Below are 22,980 nucleotides of genomic sequence, written 5' to 3'. Positions count from 1 at the left end.
TGCAACATTTTTGAGTTGTTTGAAATGGGATGTTAAGATAAGTTAAGATGATGTGGGCTAAAGGAATAGCAGCTCATGAATGTAAAATAACCAGAATAAGAAAAGCAAGTATGGTGAAATTAAAAATTAAACTTAGGAGTTACAAAGCAAAATGTGACTACAGAAAACAGCATATACCAAAAGCCCATCCATACTACCAATTCTTTTAACGTTGCTTTTAGAAAACCTCTTCCCACCAACTTTAAAAATAAAAAGACAGCATGGTTCTCAAACAAAAGTCAGTAATATAGTCAAGTACAAAGGAAAGAGTAAAACAAAAAAATACCCACCTAAGGGGTCTCCCTGGTGGCGCAGGGGTTAAACACAGCACTGTGATACCATCAGCAGCCTCTGCAGCACAAGTTCGATCCCAGGCTGATCAGGGAGCTACCCACATGGTGCAGCAGACCTCTCCTGACTCGCCTGCTGCTCCCCTCAGCGGTGTATTTCAGTCAGTCTGCCTGTTCTGTTCCCCACTCTGTCTCTGGTGGATCCTCTTACCCCCTATACCTGTGGCCTGTACTCCAGTTCTTGTATGCACAAATAAATAAATCTTTAAAAAAAAGAAATACACACCTAAAATGACCATCATTAATGCAAGGTGAATCTCATTCCTGACTTTTTTCTACACAGATACAGATAAAAGGATAGAGGTTATTTTTATAAACATTTTATTTTTTATCATATTTTTATTTATCATATTTCTAATCACATTAAAACATATTCGGCTAGCTTGCTTATATTTAAGATAAGAAACTCAACTGAAACAATTACTAAGCTTTAAGAATTGTATCTCAATGGGTATTTCTTTCAACATTTATCCAATTTAATTTTTTTTGTTAAAAAAAATTACTCCCCAAATTAAGTTTATTGTATGTGTGTTTAGACAATATCAACTCTGCTATGAAAATGAGAGGAGATGGATACTGTATTACCTGCCTTTTCTGACTTTTTATTTATTAGTTAGTAAAGTCTACAACCTTTCTAATTACCCTTGCTTCATTGCTTTTTTTTCTTTTTAACTGATTTTTACTTTTTATTTATTTTGGTAGTTCATTTTATTAGGCTTTAGGGGATGGAGGTTTTGTGATCTGGTTTTATTTATCCCAAAAGGCCCCAAAGTACACTTTTAAAGGACTAAACCAACAGCTCTGGGGTTCTCAACCTGGGCTGCACTTTAAAATCACAGGGGAGATTTAAGCAATACAAATGACAGGTTGCATTCCAGTCACTGTTCGAAATGATCTGAGAAGGATTCAGACATCAGTGTTTCTATTTGTTTTTAAAGTCCTTCTAATAAGTTTAATGTACAAAGAGGGCTGAGAGTCATGAGCCAGACTTTGCCTAAATTGCTTGTAATTTGGTACATTAAACCACTTTTATACCCGTATTAATAAATGCAAAATATAACAAACATGAATCATTTACACCCTAAGGGATTGGTCATACAGAGTACTTCTTGAGTAGCCAAGGAAGCGGGAAGGAATAGAGATGTATGACTTTGCTTTTAAAATATTTTTATCGGGCCTCCCCGGTGGTGCAGCGGTTAAGCGCTGGATTGCGAAGCTGCCCACAGCCTCTGCAGCACCGGTTCAATCCCCAGCTGCTCCCTGGCCACTGGAGGAGGGTCCCGCATGGCGTGCAGACCTCTCCTGCCGCCCGCTGTTCCCCTCAGCAGTGTACTTCTGTCCCTCTGCCTGATCTGCTCCTCACTCTGGCTCTGGTGAATTCTCTCACCCTCCAGCGCTTCTGACTGTGCCCAGTGCTTGTATAAATAAATAAAAATAAACCTTAAAAAAAAAATGCTTCCACAGCTTCCTGAAGAATTTTAAAAAATAAATAAATAAATAAAATATTTTTATCTACTTGGATAATAGAACCAACACCTCCAAAAGAGCCAGAGAGTACTATTTGAGATAATGCCCAGCTCCTAAGATAGCCTGGAATCTTCCCATAGATAAGGAAGGCACTGTAAGCTACTGTTTGCACCGACCTGAATAAGGTGAAGTTCATGACTTAGTGAGAGGAGGTGACACCAGTAATTAAAGCATACACCCACAAATTAGTCCTGTCTCCGTGTAGTCACACCTGCCATCATGAGTTCTAATTTATACAACATTATTTAGCAATGTAGGAGGTGCTAAGAGGTAAAATTGATGACTGCAATTATTGTGTTTGGGCAGGTTTTGAGGAGAGACATATATATGTACCACAGGTACTTAACATCCACCGACAAGCACATGTTTAAGAAAAGCTGACATATTCGTCTTTTTTGTCATAAAGTGGTTTAGGCAAAAAAGTGTCTGCTACTGAATGTAAACTTAATAAACCACATAGCCACTGAAACATGCAAATTTATCTATCTCTCTGCATTTGTGGTTTCTCTAAGGATAGAATTAAAACAGGCCAAAGAACATAGCCACTTATGAAAGGTGCTAGTCTTACAGAGTGCTTAGGATACCCAGGGCAGCGCCATTACAGAGGTCATTTGATGCTTCAAAACTAATTTTTTTCTTTAGGTTTTAAGAAGTCTTATAAAGCTGTTGAAGCTTTATATATCCTGGCTGCATGTGACGCCTGGCACTACTCCTCACTAGCTGTGGGAACTGAGGCGGGGCTTCCCCACCCTGTGCCTCACTTTTCTCACGTGTAACTTGAGGACAACAGAGCTAGTCCCATAGGTTCATTAGGAGGATTAAATGTGTTAATAATTGTAAATGACCTGCAAATAACATGATTTCATAAGTGATACTTCTTATTGGCACAGTCAGCAGAAACCCATACAACAATCTTTAAGAGAAGCACTTAATAATTTAAAAAATAAGTTTATTGTAACTAAGGAATATAAAATCTGACAGATGTTTTCAAACATTTTTGCAAAAAAAAGTAAAACCCTCCCTTGTTCCCCATTCCCACAAGAGATAGAGTAAAAAGTTGGACAGAGTTTTACATGAAACCTAAACACGAAATTCTCATTCATCAGTTGGGCCTAAATGTCTCCAACACATCATATTTTATGTAAAGGTCCAGTAAAATTAAGAAATCAACAAACCACTTGACATTTGCTTTCTATTATCATTATTATGATGTTCATTAAAACGCTGAAGGACAAGAACAGGTAACATAAGAGTGTGTATGACAGGCATTCAAAGTGCATCTATGAAACCAGATATTCAAGAGAAGAATACTAGAAGTGGAATTAAATATTGACTTAAAAAATTAATCCAAGAAATCTATGTACATTATAGCCTTTGGCGTCTCGTCTAATGGGTTTCTTCTTTATAGAGACATCATTTTGTCCGATCTATTCAACAGATTAAATCAACCTTAACACATGTCTCATCTGACACAGAGTGTCCACAGCCAATGTCACATGAGGTAGTTGGGCTGCTTATTGACATTCTAGTGAAATTGTCCTGACACAGGAGACTCAAACATCAAACATGCAAGAGACTGGCTCATTAGCCTTCTGGGCAGCAAGAGAGTTACTTGCCATCACCGATTCCACATACACCTATAAATAGACACATATACACAGGAGTCTGTGTAGATGAAATCAGCTTTGCAAGGGGTACTAACCAATCCAGGTGGCTGCTGCTTACAAAGTACAGGGAGGAAATACTGACCACACTTTAAAATACATGAAATATATGTACTAGAAAGGATGGTGCTTAAACTAAGCATGATTTCTTTCCTGTATTCTCATTTTGCTTAGCTGAAAATAGTTGTTCACTCCGAAAGAGAAGTGATTAAACAGGGTAACTAAAGAATTATGAAAACTTTTGCATTGCGGAGTCATGGTATGTTTTTTCCTTTTAATGGAAGGCTATATAAAAAGAGTCGAGGAGAAAGATCAATGCATGCGTCAACTGCGCTGTCAAGGATCGCTTAATCATGCCCTAGAGTGCCTTAATGCAGCGCAAGGAGAAATCATGCAGCTGGCCTCTCTGTACACAGGACTGCTGACTGCAACTGATGGGAAGTAGGAATGCTTACAGAGAAGGTCTACTGAAGAGCATGTTCATGGAACTGTTGAAAGAACCCTGGGCAATCCTGTCGGATTAAGAAATCTTAAAATACCGTCAGACAGCTAGTGATTACTTTTTATGTCACTATTATGAAACCCCTGAGTAAGCAACTGTGGATTACAAAGGGACATCCAGGAGCAGAGCATAGTTCTAAATCAAGCACTCCATATACACTTCACAGGAACAGACGATTACTAGACACACTGAAGTTTGTGTACAGACTGTACCAGATCACAAAGAGGAGCCTCTGAGAGCAAACACAATAGCTCAGATAACGGAATAAGGATAAAATAAATTTTACTTAAAAATTCTAGATCTAAAATGGTAAAAAATGTGGATAATTTACCTAAAAAAAAAAAAAAAGAAAGAAACACAAGGGTAGGGAACCTGAAGAGTTATAAAATCTACAATTAAAACCAGAAGCAACTGATTGTAATTGAAGATGTAGAAATGTACCATAATGTCATCAACTTTTTGTAGGACATGGTATTTAGTTGGGAAAAAAAAAACATAAAAATAGTTTTCTTCCAGAAAGTCTCCAAAATACCTAACATCATCTTATATAGCTAATAATCCTATGACTCTACTGCCTTAGATGGTATTTCTCTCTATATGGCTTTCACAGATTGTTTCCATAATAAGATACTTCTCACTTCATCCAACTCTTTTATTCAAATTTAATAAAGTGAAGCATACTTTACTGGCCTCCGCCAGTAAATAAACATGATGGATAGAGACACACGTCCCTAATAACCAAAGAGAAGACTGCACACTTTCCCAGCAGCTCTCATCTAATAAAAGACCCCTTTCCCAGATGCCACATATCAAGGCAGTCACCTGCTTTACCGCTACAAATGGAGACATGGGTTAAGAAGCTCCTGCAGTCTGGGAGGAACAGAATCCCCACTGATAGGACACCGAACCCTGGAGTAGGGGTGTGACAGATGCTCCACAAATGTGCTGAAAAGGCTGCTAAGGAATGGGGCAGAACAGCTAAAAGAGGGTACATTTGATGCTCTGCCAGGGAAACTCGCAATCTTTAGTGGCAGAGAAAAGAAAAGAGACACAGCAAGGCTCAACTGTGGTGTCCAGACAACACTTATTGTAGAATATGACTCTTGGAAAGCTGTACATTTGAGATGACATGTAAGTACTGATGTTAAGGTGCCTCAACCCGTGACTTACATATCTTAGTGAATATCTCTCAATTTCAGTCAATTTGAGAAAAAGTCAGACATTTTAGAGTCTCACTTCTAAAATTACCTGCAGAGCTGGATCAAGAGCTGATGAGAAAATCATCTCCACCTTAGAGTTACAGGTTGGTTTTATGCCCCAAAGGTATCCCTTCCTCCAACTTAACATTTTTCACTTGTGAAAAATGAATGTCATTTGTACAATCCAAATGTCACTTGTCAACTTCTACTAATACTTAGAAAATACATTACTTTTTCTTTTAGGTTCTCTCTAGAAATCCCCCAAACTGGAAGGGTATACTTGAGTCTGGTGCCTTAGGCCACCTGACCATCCTGACAAGAGATCTAGGCTCTCTCTGAAGGTTACTCTAGAATCTTAAAAATGCTTTGAGTGATGAGAACAAGGTGATTATTGTATCAATAAACACGCTGGTGTTTTCTCATCTCCTTCCACTGTCAGAATGAAGGCAAGCAGATGTCCCAAAAATCTTGGAGGATAATGGAAAGCCGTAATGATCTTTTCTCATTGGTCCTTTCTTTGAAAGAAATTTCTTATCAGCACAAATGAAAACCTTAACTAAAACAGAGAAGCAACTACTACAGATCCAGGAGGGAGCTCTGTCTATGCCAAACTTCAGGTCAAAGTGAATTTACTATTTAGCATTAGGTAACTTTGGCATTAGATAATTTCTAGTTATTTTTATGTAAGGACCTTCAGAGTTTTACACATCTTAGGCAAACTTACCATGCTTCGGTGAGGAAAATACCTATCCAAAACATCACCCTTTTTTATAAAGTTGGAAAAAGGGTAAGAAGTAACTTATTCAAGTTATTTAAGCTATTCTAATAGCTTTCTCTAGAAAACTGGGTCATATAAGCTGAGACAGCACTAATATAAATGTGAACTGCCCGTAATTTCATTTTGTATATATTCAAGGCCTTGGTGGCAAATTTGAGTGCTTACCCCCTTCCAAGAGATGACACATGTTCACCGGAGGTGACAGGGAGCACCTGCTTTGAAAAGTCATGTTTCACAACAGTCTCTTAGTAACAAATGGCACAGTGCCTACTCACTTCATTCAAGGTACAGGCAAAACTGGCTCTTTCCTCTTCCCTTTCAGGTGGATATGCCAAGGGCAGGAAGTCTAAATTATGCCCTAATCCTGCCACCACATTCACACTAGCCAGAGAAGGAGCTCTACCCTAACTATTCACAGGAGTGGGGGAAACAACTACACACTCCTTGGCAACCGTCACCAGCAAGTGCTAACTATGAAAGAATCAATATTATTTTAGCATGCTTTTCCATCCTAGTCTTAAAAACATCTGATTTTTTGCTTTTCTAAATGTAAGCATTTCCCAGAAGTCCTAATGTGAGCTGAGTACCTGCTTCATTAATAAGAGCTCAATAAATGCCATTTGTTTAAAGATAGCCAAAAGACAAAATCAATACCCCTCCTGTATTAACCTCTCCCAGGGCTCAGTGGCAGGGAGTCTCAGCTGGTGCTGCTAGGGAGGCATTCACCTGCACCTCTCAAAGGAACTCAATCTACCCTGGGGGACCATCTGATGCTGCAGCTTCTCTCTGTACACTAGGAAGAAGCAACCCCTAGGGGGAAGGCACTGCGGCTTCTCTCCCATGCACACTCTTGGCAGCTTGGTCGACTGAACCACAGTCACAGTCCTGGTGTACTACTTTTCAAAAGAACGTGTACCCACGGTTATTTTATGGAAGATTTAAATGTGATCTTTAAACTTTCACATGGTCCCAAAGCTTTTGAGATTGATAAGTAGCTGCATTTAGCTTGCTCTGTACTATTGGTAATTAAACCAAAATTGATCAGAGAGCATTTTCAGAACTGTGGTCCCTGGTGCAAAGCCAAGGTCTGCTGGCTGGGCGCTGATGCTGGTTCAATTAAGAAAGCTGCTGAGTAAACCTGCTCCACTTTTTATTTTTCCCTTAAATATTTTATTTAAATGATACTTTTTGAAAAAAGAATATGTTACTTAGCTCACAAAGGAGACTGGGAATTCTGTAAGCTAGAATCTTCTCTAGTGGTTCATTAACTCTATGTCTAAAAGTCATTTGCGAAGTTTATTCAAATGCAGACTCAGGAGCCCCACTCCCATTTTCTGGTTCTTCAGGTCAGTCGGGGTAAGGCCTGGGAATTTGCATTTTGAACAGCCATTCCATGTGATTTTGATGCTGAGATGGCTGAGATCACACCTACAAATCACTTGGTTGCTCTGTTTAGAGGCTGTGTGACTGTAAGCAAAACTGTGACAAAAAACTCCTTGAAGCTAAGAGGTGGAACAGGACACTGCAGGAGCCATCCTTCAACTTCTAAATCGTCCTTTTGAAATTCGGGAATAATCTGAATGTCACAACTTTGCTGTCATGTCCAAATGAGATAATACATGGGAACATAAGTTGGCAAAGGGTGGGCACTAGCTAGGGGTCATCTCAGACAACTGTCCCACCGGCCCCAGACTGTCCCCCTGCTTGGCGTCAGGGCACATCACTCATCTCTTCAGAGTCACAGTCATGGTAAAAAGGGACGGTGCTTCTTATTTATATTTCCTCCGCCTTCCACATTAATGAGGTCACAGCAATGCCCTGACCCCGAGCACACAGGTTCTTCTCACCTAGAGTCGGAGCAGGGGATTCTTGGAAGAACTGGGATTGCAAACTATACATCTCAATAACTTTAATAAAGGGGCTTAGCTTCCTTCCAAATTTTTAGTCTAGGTTCATTGAAACACTGGCTATGAATGATAGTCCTTGACACAGAATTTGCTCGTTTTCAGCTTAGGCTTGGGCAGCCGTTAAACTAAGAGCTAGAAACAAAACAAAACATAAAGCCAACATATTCACTTGTCAAATCTGCTCTTATAACTTGCTGTTCAAGTCTATATAACAAAGCTATGATTTGGTTTCCAGGAGGCCCTTTAAACTGAAATATATAGCACCTTGATTTTTAAACACACAAAACATATCTGCATTAAAAAAATTAAATATAAAAGCACTAGGTTTTGCCCCTTCCTCTCCATCCCTAGTAAGGTACTGAAGAGGGTTGAAGCTGCTGCTGGAAATTAAGTAGGGAAACAGAACACTTCAGCAAACTTTATTCCCTGAAGTTAGGAGGCGGCTGTCCTGCAGATGTCATACCACCTCATCAGACTCCAGTCCGTGGACCTCATATAAAGTGTCCAGTATTGCCAGCTGCTTTTCCATGGCAGGAAGGTAAAGGCTGAGGTCCCTCTGCATCCCAGCACTGAAAGCTGCTTTCTGGTGGTCACCTTCCTTTATGGTTAATGCAGCCACAAAGTCTTCATAGGATGGAGCGGCCCTCAGAGCTAACTGAAAAAAGAATTTCCTGTGAGAATATGCATCATGTCTCTCTCTCTCTCTCTCTCTCTCACTTTACTCTAACGCACATGTACATGGATGCACACACACTCACATACATGCACATAACTGAGGAGAGCAAAAGTAAAAAATGTGGAATATACCCTCCTAACTTGTAGACTGTAAAAGTCACATTTCAAGCACCAAACCAAATAATTTTAAGATTAGACAAGAAAAACATTCGATGAGAATTAATAATGCCATCAAGTCTGGTAATAAATACTGAGAGAAAAAGTGTTTGAGAAAAGCTCCCTTCTCATTCACAGTGATCCAGAATCAACCTATGCACACACTCCCATGTAGCCAGCCTTCCAGAGCACCTCACTTTCCCATTTGTGCCTGATCTTCATATATATTTCTTTGCATATCTCTTACCTCCACACCCCCCGACAATATTTCTATTTGCAATCTTGAATATTTTCTAAAAAGGGAGCTAACATTTGTTGTTTGCTTATGCACTGATGCTTTAATGTATTTTATCTCAGTTAAGCTTTATAAGAACCCTGTATAGTTTACATCCCTATTTTATAGATGAATATCACATAGCTAACAAGTGCTAAGGCTGGGGTCTGAACCTCGGATCATCTCTAAGCTTTTTTTAATGATGCCACCACACCATATTGCTTTCCTGATGGAAGATTTCCGAGGCTTCTTATATCTCCCCTCCATTCACAAGCCAACTGTTCCCTAAACTTGCTAAAATCTGCTGTCTGGTATTCACTGGGTTGGTTCTGCTGAGATATTGGTGCCTTTCTGGCATCTTGAATTATCATTTTATAGATGCTTTCTTGAGCTTCTGCAAACTATGAGAGTCTTTGTAAATTAATAATTCCCCCCCTTTTTAAAAAAAGATTTATTTTATACAAGAACTGGGGTACAGGTCAGAAGTGTGGGAGGGTAGAGAATTCACCAGAGCCATAGCAGGGAGCAGAACAGGCAGACAGAGCGAAGACACTGCTGAGGGGAGCAGCGGGTGAGGCAGAAGAGGAATCGAACCCATGCTGCAGAGGCTGCGGACAGCTTCGCAGCGCGGCGCTCAACTGCTGCGCCACCAGGGAGGCCCAATTTTCCCCCTTTCTGCAGTAGGAGAATTAACTGGCACTACCATAGGGCAGTTAAAACAGAGGTATGGCTGAAGAAGACTGAATCCAGATCTGTCATGTAACAAGTTGAGGAATTTAAGCAAGGTGCCTAACCTAGAACCTCACTCAGTTTTCTCATCTGTAGAGGACTAATACCGCTTTCTTTACTTGAAAGACTATGGGGTATGTATAAAGTGTTAAGCCCACTGCCTGACACATAATGAGTATTCAGATAATGATAGAAGTATAAGGGAGAGAGAACAGAGAATAAAGGGAAAGCAATTATCCAAAAATTTAGGGAGAAAATTTCCCAGAATGGAGGAGTATGAGTCTCTGGATTAAAAGACCTTCCCAAGTGTTCAGTATAATGAATGATAAAGACCAAAAAAGGGAATCTTGAAACTTTAGAACACGGAGATAAAGATTGCAAAAGCACCCAGAACAGGGAGAGGAAGAGTTTATACACGATGGAACATAAATTGGAGTGACATTACAACTTACAATAGAAACAGTGGAAACAAGAGGATAATAGAATATCTTCAAAATTCTGAGGGCAACTATTGACTTAGAATTTTATACCTAGTCAAAGTACTATTGCATTTAAAAAAAAAAGTAGAATAAAAGTAGTTTCAGGCATGCGGAAATTAAAAAATTTAGTTCTCTTCTAAGGAAGCTATTGGAGGATGGAAACCACCAAAACAAGGGATTAAATCAAGAAGTAGGAAGTAAAAAGTCTTGGGAAATGAAATAAGGATGAAGCAGGGATCCAACACAGAACAAGTTGTAAAGAATATTTCTAGGGGAATAGCATCATGACAGGCTTGAGAAAATTGATTTAGACTGGAAGAAGAGTTTAGAAAATTTTAGACAAAAGTCTCCAAGGGAAAAAAGGCAGATAACCTCATATATCAATGAATTCAGAATGATGCTAACTTGAGAAATTTGATGGTACAGGTAAGTAAGACCATCCACTCCTAGCCCCCGCCAAAAACTTGTATGGACCTCCCTGGTGGCTCAGGGGTTAAAGTCTCAGTGCTATCAAGCTATTGCCAACTACAGTGGCATGAGTTTGATCCCCCGCCAGGGACCTAACCCACATGACACAGCAGACCTCTCCTGTCTCACCCTCTGCTCCCCTCAACAGTGTATTTCAGTGGGTCTGCCTGCTTTGCTCCCTTCTCTGCCTCTGGTGAATCCTCTCATCTCCCACACCTATGGCCTAGACTCCGGTTCTTGTATGCATAAATAAATAAAAATTAAAAAAAAATTTTGTATAAGATAGAAGGAAAGAAAATCACAGAATTTTGGCTTATCATAATAAGGTTAATTTGTGATATTATATTGGGAAGGTAGAGATAGCAGAGGCGAGACAGTGCTAAGAAGGTCTAAGAGCTAAATTACAATCTGTAACAGAAAGTCAACATTAATGACTAAAATTAATAAAATCACATAGAAGAGTAAGCATTTTTAGAATTATGGAGGTATTGGAAGAAACAGTCATGAGAAGTTGAAAGTGGCAGTCTCTTTGGAATGAGGGAATGAGTTTGGGAAATAGAAGACAGGGACTACTATTTTTTTGTTATAGCCTTTTTGGACTTTTTTTTTTTAAAGATTTATTTTTATTTATTTATACAAGCACTGGGTACAGTCAGAAGCGCGGGAGGGTGAGAGAATTCACCAGAGCCAGAGCGGGGAGCGGAACAGGCAGAAGGACCAAAGTACACTGCTGAGGGGAGCAGCGGGCGGGCAGGAGAGGTCTGCACTCTATGTGGGACCCTCGCCGGTGGCCGGGGAGCAGCCGGGGATCGAACCGGTGCTGCAGAGGCTGCAGGGCAGCTTCGCAACCCAGCGCTCAACCACTGCGCCACTGGGTAGGCCCGCCTTTTTGGACTTTTTAATAAAAACTAAAACCAATCCCTATAAACATATGTTGTAGAAAATTCAAATTTTAAGAAGTTTCTCTGGAGAAGAGCCCAGGACTACGTATTTCTGAGAGGTTCCTAGAGGATTGTGATACAGCCAAGTCCATAATGGGAACCACTGGTAGAGGACTGAACTGAAGAGGAAACCAAAAGGTCAAATGACAGATGGGTGGTGACCAAGCTGGGGGCAGAGCCTGGCCGAGGCATCAGTTCAGCAGTTTGCAACTGTGTGAAAACAAAAGTTTATTATTGGCTGGTAAATGAGTCAAATTCCTTGGGTGTAAAAGATGTTTCCCTGAGCAACTGAGATGAGTTAAATGAGTTTATCTCTGCTAATTAGCATATTAGGAAACTTAATATGCTTGGAGAATAATACTAGAGAGGTTGAAAAGGGCCACTCTCGTTCCTCTATTGATAAGGTTACTGCCAAAAGTTCAACATAAATCTATATTCTTAAAACCAGAATTTAAAAAAATTATTGGCAGTAATGTTCAAGAAACTTTGAAATGTTCCCAAAATTTATGTTTCCTGTAAAGGGCAACAATGTTTATTATACTTTGTTGTCTCATCAAAGGAAGTCAGGTGTCAGGTACCTGCAAGCAATCACATCATTTACTCAGTGAGACAGAAGAAAGTAGCAGCACCAACTGTACTAGCAGCTTCTTACACTGTTTTTGCTGTAGAGAGCTGGGAAGTGGGGAATGAGCACTAGCCTTGGAGACAGGAGATCTATGTTTAAACGTGGGCTTAAGCATGGGCTCTGCCATAGCCTCATTTTGGAACTCCGGAAATGGAATGAACAGTTCTAAATTTGTACAAGAGTGAGAGTTAATCCTGAGGATTAATAAGGTAATGAACATGGAAGTACCTGGCACAGTTTCTGGTGCAAAAGAGGGGTCCACATGGTAGCTACTATTGTGATTATTAACATGCATTTAAAAGTAAGCGTGGGCAGTTTTAACTGGTCTGTCTCCGATTCCAGTGAACAGCAGAATTTGGGGCTAGCCATCTTGATGCTTTCAAAAATGATTTCATTTTCATTAACACTTTATTTCTTCTACTGCAAATTCTTCCCCCTTTATCTGTGTAATAAATCACTACCTAGGAAATTCCTTCCTTAGGCAAATGATGCCCACTATCCTTTAAATTAGTAAAAGACATCTGTAGGCTATTTTTATCTGCTGACCTTTCAAAGAACACTGATAAAAGTTGACCTCTCCCCTGATGAGAAAACCAGAGTACTACCACTAGAAATACAGGGTTATTTTGCAAAGCAAGCTAAGTGATTTTTCCAGGAGATATGATTTCTAGGTATGTGTTCTTCCTAGGTCAGTATAATGGGAAGAAAGAAATAGTAGATAACAGGAACCCAAACACATATATACAAACACCTCCACAATGAAAAGAACTGAACAAGAAGAGATTTCTAGTCTAGGCTGCCGGCATAATGAATTCAGTTACTATTCAGTGATAAAATTCAACTAAGAAAAAATAAATCACAATCTGGGAATTAACAGGATTGAATGCTATGACCAGCAGAGGTAGCTATGAGTTTGAAGGCCTCACTGCACTGCAGTCAGCAGTGAGTGTGGGAAGCTGGATTCCACCTACCTTTGCATCCATAATGCTATCTCATTAGAAAGGCAACCACTTCAGAGGCAAAGCTCCACAAGGTCATTGGAACTGGCTAGGATAAAGCACATTCTCTATTCTAGACACTTTTTACTGTTAAATAACAAGAAAGACCTACAGACTTAAAGGAAATAAGCAGACTTAAAGGAAATAAACTTTCAGACTAAGTTCTTACTTTTAAAAACAAGGTAAATGGAAACAATACCCACACAAAACACACACACCCTTGCTGTGACCATCAAAACAAGAGGCAGAAGAATTACTTACCGCAAAAACCCCTCGAACTACCCAGCCATGGTGCTGCCGTAATGTTTTACCATAAGCGTTATCTTGAAAAGAAGAAAAACTCCATTAGAAACAGTCTGATCGCAATTTGATGTGCTCTTTGTATTATGCTGCTTCTAATGTATGCAGCAGCATGGTCCTATTGGTTTTGGAAACTGATTAAAAGTTAACTCTAATTATAAGATTCCATTCTCCAAAAAGTCTTGAGAAGGAAAAAAGCCTACACAGATTTTTAAAAAAGAAAAATAAATGGCTACTCTTACTCTGTGTCAATAAACCTGAACTTCAGCTTATTATCATTGTGGGAAAAGCTCAATACAAAGAAGGAAATAAAGAGAGAAGAAAGGATATTGGAAAATTCAGACTAAATACAACTAGAAATAAACTGTAAGAACATAAAAATGCAGTTATTTGAAATGCTGTGTGACTCTGAGTCAGTCCCTTCACTGCCTTCTCTAAATATGTTTCCCCTTTTGTAAAGTGACCTCCAAATTTCAATTTTAACATCTATTCCAGATGTCAAATGCTTATCCTAAATATCCCTACGCTTCTGGATCTACAGTATTAGTGCAAAGAACCTTCAAAAATATTACGGAAAGAATGGCTTGAAGTTATTCAGCTAGTTATAAATTCAGGCCTACTAATCATTCATATTCTAAACTTTAAAGATAACAGGCTATTATTTTTGTCCCAGTGAGTTTCATGTGTAAAGAGACTGTAAAACTGATATATATTTATTAACTTATTGAAAAAAAAATTTCAAGAACAAGATCTATGACGGCATTTTATGTAAGGGAAGTGTTCCTGAAGGGTTTGAATAATTCAATATTTGCAAAATTCAAAACTGGTTATCCATAGGTGTTAATGCACTTTCAGGAGGCAAAGATCTACATCACCACAGTGCATTTTTATTTCAATGCTCCATTTTACTTTCTAATCATCATCTCCAGTAGTTTATAGAACGCCTATTCCTAAATTAACAGTGTATGTTAGGAATTATTTTCCCTCCTTCATCATGTTTTATCACATCTAAATTCTATTCCAAACACATGTGCCAGTTTCAGTAGTAGCACAAACAGAATATTACCACCATTTAGCAAATCTTAATCATTATAATGATATAAAAATATTTTAAATTATAACAGCTGAAGTTAAATAACAGAAAGACAGACACCAAAACCATAGGTTTCTATGTAGTAAAAAATGTGGGTCACAGAATACTGGCAAAGTGTAACAGGGTGGTCCCCAGGAAAGGGGGAGGTTCCCTGCCCCACCCAAGGGAGGGTGGAGCTGAGCAGGAAGAGGAGAAGCTGCAGAAGAGACTGAGGAAGGAGCAGGATGGAGCCAGAAGGAGACCTGGAGGAGGCGCATGGACCCTAGAGACACGTAAAGAAACTGTGCTTGTCTTTTGGTCGTGGACTGGGTAACACAGATGTGGGTGAGACCTGTGGGGAGGTGACAATGGCAGCTTTTATCTTGATGTTGATTTTGCTCTTTTCCTTCCGGGCTTGTCTGGTTGTTTGTGACCCTTTTCTGTGGGTCCCCACTGGAAGATGCTTTAGACTTGTAGCAGGCTTTGGGGCCTTGTTCTGGGCCGATCCCATATGGATGGAGTTTTACCCACGAGGGGACGGGTAACTTTGGGTGCTTGATTTAGAAACTAGACTCTTTGCCTTACCTGTATTGTTTCCTAGTTTTATTAAAGTTCCTTTTCATTAAAGTCTCCTATGTTTTGTGTTGATGCGGCGGATGGCAGAACCCATTTAGAATAGGCAGGTTTGCGGGGTTTGGGCTGCCCCTCTCCCTGTCCTATAACAAAAGGACATCAGGTATACCTGACCAAAATGGAGCTGGCATGTGGCTGTAGCTTAAGAAAATTGTAAGTCTTCTCTTGCTTTGAAATTATGTGAACCTTGTCAACATTTATTTAAAAAATTGGGGTGTGGCTTGGTTAATACTTCTAGCATATCCTACTATTTTAATTTTACATAATTAAAGTTTGCATAAAATTCAATTATATTTGAAATATAACAACTGATTTTCCTGGCTATCTCTCTAAAGTTTTAGAAGAACCAGTTGAAATGCCAGTATCTAACATGGTAAACCTTAAGCAGAAATAATAAGGAATTAATAAATTCAAGTATGAAGACAGTCTAAAGGAGAACCCAAAATTAAGGTTAGTTTTTTCCTCAGGAAACAGTCTGAATAGACTAGGGCATGGTCAAAGATATGAGTCTTCAACTTAAAACTTATCTTGGTAAAGGGATCTTCAGGAGTGTAAAGGGCTAATGGGCTATCAGTGTATAGCGAAGATGGGCAAAAGAAACTAGGTACAGCCTCTGAAGTGAATCAGCAAGATAACTAGGTACCCAACCATCTAAGAAGCCACCTGGGCAGCAAAGTAGTATCTAGTCCATGGCTACAGAGGGAAGATAGTGGGAATACATTTTTTTCCTTGTGATTCTGATTCAGGTAAAGTGTGAAGTTTCATTATAAATAAATAAATTAAACACTGCTGGTGGACATCTACAATGAAAAAGCTATTAATTCATTCAATGAGAATTTAGTGACATTCTATCAAACTTCCCATTCTGTGCTAGGCAGCAGAGATGCATGGGTGATTTATACTTAGTCCCCTGCCCTCCAGAAGTTCAAGGTTTATAAAAGAGCCAGCCATTTAACATTTTATTTTATGTATATATATATATTATTATTATGCAAGTCAAACTGCTATATTGAAGACTGTATATAATGCTATAAAGACAGAAAGAAGAGATGACTTCAGCCTGGGGCTTGTGAACTGGGAATGCTCAGAGTCTCAAAGGATAGGAAGGGCAGAGAGAAGGGTGGTGGCAGACAGAGTATGTACATGTACCATGGAGCTGTGAGAGATCTTAGCATGTTGGACAATGGGGAGGCTTCACTGGAGCTGGGTCCAAATTGTGAGGACCTTTACATACCACATCAAAGAATCTGAACTTCCACTTGAAGCATAGAGGGAAAAAAAAATAATATTCACTATTTCCCCCCTGATTTCATAAGTAATTAAAGCTCATTATCAAAAATATGGAAAATACAAAAAGGAAGACTCATGTCTACTAGTGATAGCCACAGTGTATTATCCTATACAAAAATCATTGTTTTCTTCTAATAACAAAGTTAGGATCATTCTGATATGGGAATATGGTAGAGAAGTAACAAGGTGCGAGGGCCTCCCCTGGTGGCGCAGCAGTTGAGCCCTAGGCTGCGAAGCTGCCCGCAGCCTCTGCAGCACCAGTTCGATCCCCGGCCTCCGGCAAGGGTCCCACATGGCGCGCAGACCACTCCTGCCGCCTGCTGCTCCCCTCAGCAGCGTATTTCGTCCGTCTGCCTGCTCTGCTCTTTGCTCTGACTCTGGTGAATTCTCTCACCCTCCCGTGCTTCTGACTGTACCCAGTGCTTATATAAATAAATTAAAAAAAAAAAAAAAGTAACAAGGTGAGAGTCACAGTAAGCATTAACTATAGACTATCCCGGTCTCTGAGCCTTCAGGTCCAAAGTCCACTTAGCCTGACAAACTGTAACAAGAGCTCTGGATTCAAGGGACACCAACTAGGAACTTGATACCTTTCTTAAGCTTTGCCATTTAAGTCAAACATTCAAAGTCTAGAAACTCTTCTCTATGTCCCCTTTTATAGGATAGCAAGAAGACAAGAGTACTCTGAGTCCATATAACATAGGTAGCTACGTCTAAGGAGAAGGGAACATCTGTGCAGGAACTCCATCTCTGCTCTATCCCCCCCCACAGGCCTTCTATGGAGGGTAACTGATCCTTGCTATGCCTGTACTCTGCCGAGGAAAGTTCCTTAGGGCACAATGTGGGGCCAGTGTTCTAATGAAAGAGGAGGGAGTAAGAGAATTTGGAGTGGTCTTGACTCAGGCCTGGGAAGACCACCACTGCAACTTAAAATCAATTAGCTAAATGAAACTTGTTAAAAACAAAAACAAATAAACAAACAAACAAAAAAACTTGCCAAAAGTCTTTAGCTGGATTCTAGGGCTGCAAATATCCCTGTCACATGAGGCTGCATTAAAATAAGATGAAGTCTAAGCCTGACCTATTTTGGTTACCTAGAGAAGATTAGATAATGAAATACATTAATCTTCACTGCAATATTCATTCATTATCATAGTGTATATTCTGTAATCTGGGAGTATTTTTGGCCTTTGAAAGACATAAATGATGCTTTTTCCCCATTCTTAGAGATATGTCAGTTCCTCTGAGTCAAAAAAAATTTTTTTAAGATTTATTTTTACTTATTTATACATACAAGAACTGGCGTGTAGGCCAGATGTATGGGGGGGTGAGAGGATTCACCAGGGTGGGGAGCAGAACAGGCAGATTTACGAAAATACACTGCTGAGGGTAGCAGCAGGTGAGCCCGGAGAGTCTGCTGCGCCATGTGGATTAGCTTCCTGGCTGGGGATTGACCTCATGCTACATGGCTGGCAACAGCTTGATAGCACTGAGACTTAACTCCTGCACCATGAGGGAGTCAAACCGTCAAAGCAGAAAGTTGTCAATTCACCTTTTTTCATGTAAGACTTTTCTTCTTTTCACAATGAAACAGAAGACCCAGTGAGAGTGACTTGCCCAAATCACAAAACTAAAAGTAACAAGAACTTGAGGCATTTTTGTCACATTAGACCATTCTGCCTTATTTACTTTTTGTGAAACAAAATAAAGATTTTGCTTTTTCCAACTATTTCCTGAAAAACTTAGATTCTTATTCTGTTTCTGGAAAGAGCACAGATCTGGTTTCTTTAATGGTAACTCAGAAACCTGGTATGAGGTATTCAGAGACCTGTTACAGTAGCTGGTGAGAACATCATTCTCATTATTATTATTATTATTTTTAAATTGGCATTTTATTTTTATTTTTTATTTTTTTTAAAAAGATTTATTTATTTATACAAGAACTGGGGTACAGACCAGAGGTGCAGGAAGATAAGAGGACTCACCAGAGACAGAGTGGGGAGCAGAATGGGCAGATGGACCAAAGACACTGCTGAGGGGGTCAGCAGGTGAGGCAGGAGAGGTCTGCCACACCATTTGGGTTTCTCCCTGGCAGGCCGGGAACTGAATCTGCATTGCAGAGGCTGAGGACAGCTTCACAGTATGGCGTTCAACCCACTGCGCCACCAGGGAGGCCCATTCCCATTATTATTGATAGACTGATCATATGAGAATTTTTCTCTACTGTAAATCTGTAACTGGTTAAGAATTTGCAAAGTCACTCTGGATTATAAGGGGGGAAAACGAGATAATCTAAGTTTTAAGAGGGAGCTTAGAAAGTAGGTAAGTAAAGCTGGCCAAGGTGGAACTGTGATTTTTCACTGATCTTAAGAAATGAGTTAAGGGCCTCCCCGGTGGCGCAGCGGTTGAGCGCTGGGTTGCGAAGCTGCCCGCGGCCTCTGTGGCGCCAGTTCGATCCCCAGCTGCTCCCCGGCCACCAGAGGAGGGTCCCACATGGCGCGCAGACCTCTCCTGCTGCCCGCTGCTCCCCTCAGCAGTGTACTTGGGTCCTTCTGCCTGCTCTGCTCCCCGCTCTGGCTCTGGTGAATTCTCTCACCCTCCCGCGCTTCTGACTGTGCCCGGTGCTTGTATAAACAAAACAAACAAACAAACAAATAAATAAATAAACATGCCTCTATTAAAATAAATATTTAAAAAATAAAAAAAAAGAAATGAGTTAAACTAAGCACTCCACAGGCAAGTTTCAGGAATCAGGAGAGATCTGAAAGTAGGAGTTAGTTTGGCAAGAGGCTACACAATGGTGGAGTGCACCTGCCCTAGGTCCTATGACAGAGAGTTAAGTCCAGTGACTCACTTAAAATATTAAGAAACTTATCCTGCAAGAACTGTATCTTATGATAAAGCACAGGAACAGACAAACTGAACAATGGGTCAGAATATGGAGTCTAGAAAAGATCCATACATATGCCAGTGGTGGTATTACAAGAGGGGAAGGATAGACAATCCAATAAATGCTGCTATGACAGCTAGTTTTTATGACAGCTAGTTTTTACACATATTCAAAAATAAATTCAAGAATGAATGAAGCCATGAATATTAAAAGCAAATCTACAGAATTTTGAGAAGAAAATATCAGAGAACATTGTTGTAATTTCAAGGTAGAAAAGCATTTCTCATACAACCCAGAAAGGAAAAGAATGTCATAGCTGATTACATAAAATCTGAAACTTCTGAATACCAAAAGACATCACAGAGAGAAAAGCTATGCCACAGACTGACAGAAAATATTTATAACTTGGGCCTCCGCGGTGGCGCAGTGGTTGAGCACTTGATTGCGAAGCTGTCCGCAGCCTCTGCAGCACCGGTTCAATCCCTAGACACCGGGTAAGGGTCCCACATGGTGCGCAGACCTCTCCTGCCGCCCGCTGCTCCCCTCAGCAGTGTACTTTGTCACTCTGCCTGCTCTGTTCCCCGCTCTGGCTCTGGTGAATCCTCTCACCTTCCGTGCTTCTGACTCTACCCAGTGCTTGTATAAATAAATAAAAATTTATTTTATAAAAATAAAATTTTTTTTAAAAAAAATTTATAATTTGCAGCTGAAAATGACTAATATCCAGAAAACATAAACAACTCTAGAAATTGAAAAGGAAAAGAAAACAAGAGGAAAATGGTAGAAGTAAAATAGGCAATTCACTAATGAGGAAACCCAGATTGCCAATGTTGATAGATAGTAAAGCTGCTGAACCTTACTAGTAATCTAAGAATAAAATACTTGGCATTATTCTATCATATTTTATAGCCATAAGGCATAAATTAAAATACCTGGCGATGACAATGTTAGCAAGGTTGTGGAACGTTGGAACTCTCACTACTTTGTAGGTAGTTACAGACTCTGGAGAGCAATTAGGCTATATAGAATAAAGGAAAGCAATTTGGTCATTCTGATTCCATTATATACTCTACAGCATCATTCTCCACATGTGGTAGTCCCTAGAACTATAGCTTCAGCATCACCTGAGGAACTGGAAATGCAAATTCCTGGGCCCCACCCAGACCTACAGAGTAATCTGTGTTTTAACAAGCCCTTCAGGTGACGCTTTTATGTGAGAGTTTGAGAATCACTGCTTTGCAGTCTCTCAACTAGAATGTACAAATGAATTATAGGTCTGAGGACAGAACCCCAGAGTCAGTCCACCTAATAGCTACATGCAGCCTTCTGCTTTTCACCGCATGCTGTTTGAAATAACAATTTTTTATATGACCAGGAATATGTGCAAAAGAAGCATGCACACCAGCACTATTTTATCAGTGAAAATCTGGACTAAAAGTGTCCATCAACAGTATATTTAGTTTGCAAAACTGTGATCTTGTCATACAATGGAATACTTGACATCAGGGAAAATGAATGAGCTAGGACTGAACTGGGAATTCCCTAGGCAAGAATCAGGAGCTAGCAGAGGTTTGAAAGTGAATAAACAAGGAATAAATCTGAAAATAATACTGAGTGAAAATGAACAATGTGATACCATGTCTGTGAGTATAAAACAAGCAATACCAGATACTACTTATGGACACATGAATATATAGTAAATGTATAAAAGCATGCATTATATAATAATAAACTCATTATGAAGATCTCTGGAGAATGAGAGGATCATTGGGGTCATGGGTGGCATATGGGTACTATACTGAATTACTTTATATATTTGGTTAAGTGGTAGATTATTTGTTAAATGTCTGAAATATTTATCATAATAGTAAAAAAAAAATCAAAAACCTGAACTATTTGGAAAGTACCTTCTGAATTCTTTATAGTGACTAAGCTTCAGGCAAAATTAATTTGGAGAAACGCCAAACCAATAACCAGCGGACACAGGAGAAACATATACCCAGATATATCCTTTCTTAACTTCAGACACTATTAAGATGAAGACTTATATATTGTAGGCAACTCTGCCTTTATAGGTACAAACTATTAGTAGTTTTGGAAAGGGTATGATTTGATTAATGTTCCAATGTATTTTCTAAAAAATGAGCCGAGTTCTAGTCCTGATTTGATGCTAAATATGTGATTATGAGTTCTGACGTTCTCATACATAGCTTTCTTTTGTCTATGAAAACCTTTCATATTAAATGTATAACTGAGCATTCCTAAAAGATTTTTTTTTTGTTTTTGTTTTTTTTTCCCAAAAGATTTTTCTAGTCTGTGCAGATATCTTGGTTGAATTCATATTTATCTGACATTTATGGAATCATTTTGAGGTATGCTATCCCACTGAATGAACAGTGCAGAGCTTGTAACATTTAGTACAATGGTGCATGAAATGCCAGAGCAACTTTCGTCCATTTACAAGATTGCTCTCCAATAGCTCTTTTTATTTTGAAATGGCATCTGTGAATGGAGGGATTCTGCTCTAGAACAGACCATTAAATATATCTATCTTATAGAGCCAACTCTTTCCTTAGAATAACCTTTGGAGAATGCCACAGGACACTAAAGGTACAGAGCAGCTTTTGGCAAAGGTAACAAAATATTCCACTCTGGTCATCATTATGGGGAATCCAAGTGATGATTCACATACAAAAAGAGGCCTATAAAGCCTAAGGCCACTTTCCAGATACTGGGAACTTCAGGTCAGAAATGTAGCAATACAGGAATATACACGAATCTTCTGAGTTATTAGAGGTTAAGGCTTCCACTTTGTCATTTAGGACTCTACATATCATCTCCCACCTTCCAAGGCCACTATTATGCAAGTTTCATAAATATTTAATCTCAAAACCCTGTCTTAAATTTGGGAGTATCACTGAAGATTTACTCTTAATTTATTCCTACTAATTGCCTTGCTGTTCCTAGGTTAGGAAATATTTTTAGTCACTGGAGAACTACTTACTATGAAAAGGAGGCAAAATTAACTAATGCTATGCTGATTTTGGGACTTTTATTATTGCTTAATCACTCAGATGCAATCAAAATTCCCAAATAATCAAAATGTAGTATAGCGACAGTAAGCTTCTGTGTCCTAGTTCTAGATGAGTGGGTCTCAAACTCTGGCATAGATTAGAGTCATCTGAATGTCTTGTTAATATAGATTATTGGGGCCTTCCTCTGGAGTTTCTGAATCAGTAGATCTTATTTTATTTTTTAAAAAGAGTTATTTATTTTTAAAAAATTTTAAAGCTATTTATTTATTTATGCATATAAGAACTAGGGTGTAAGCCAGAGGTATGGGGTGGGGGGTAAAAGGATTCACCACAGAGAGTGGGGGGAGCAGAACAGGCAGATGTACTGAAATACACTGCTGAGGGGAGCAGCGGGTGAGACAGGAGAGGTCTGCTGCACCATGTGGGTCAGCTCCCTGACCAGGGATTGA

At 39.4% G+C, this 22,980-nt stretch overlaps 1 protein-coding gene across 2 annotated transcripts in view; it reads right to left on the bottom strand.

The window, feature by feature from the left end:
• Positions 1-8,423: 8,423 nt before the first annotated feature.
• The window catches only part of PLEKHA8 (pleckstrin homology domain containing A8), a gene marked incomplete at both ends in the record, with an annotated part of 62,004 nt that continues 47,447 nt past the window's right edge, over positions 8,424-22,980 (bottom strand). For both annotated transcript variants that reach the window (XM_084229867.1, XM_084229868.1), the window contains 2 exons: positions 8,424-8,621; positions 13,573-13,634. In XM_084229867.1, the coding sequence (XP_084085993.1) occupies positions 8,424-8,621; positions 13,573-13,634 (260 nt within the window). The remainder of the gene's footprint in view (positions 8,622-13,572; positions 13,635-22,980) is intronic.

The sequence above is a fragment of the Talpa europaea genome (assembly GCF_964194135.1).
Source record: "Talpa europaea genome assembly, chromosome: 3".
Lineage (NCBI taxonomy): Eukaryota > Metazoa > Chordata > Mammalia > Eulipotyphla > Talpidae > Talpa > Talpa europaea.
Note: the sequence above shows the minus strand (reverse complement) of the source record. Positions and strands in the feature narration are given on the sequence as shown.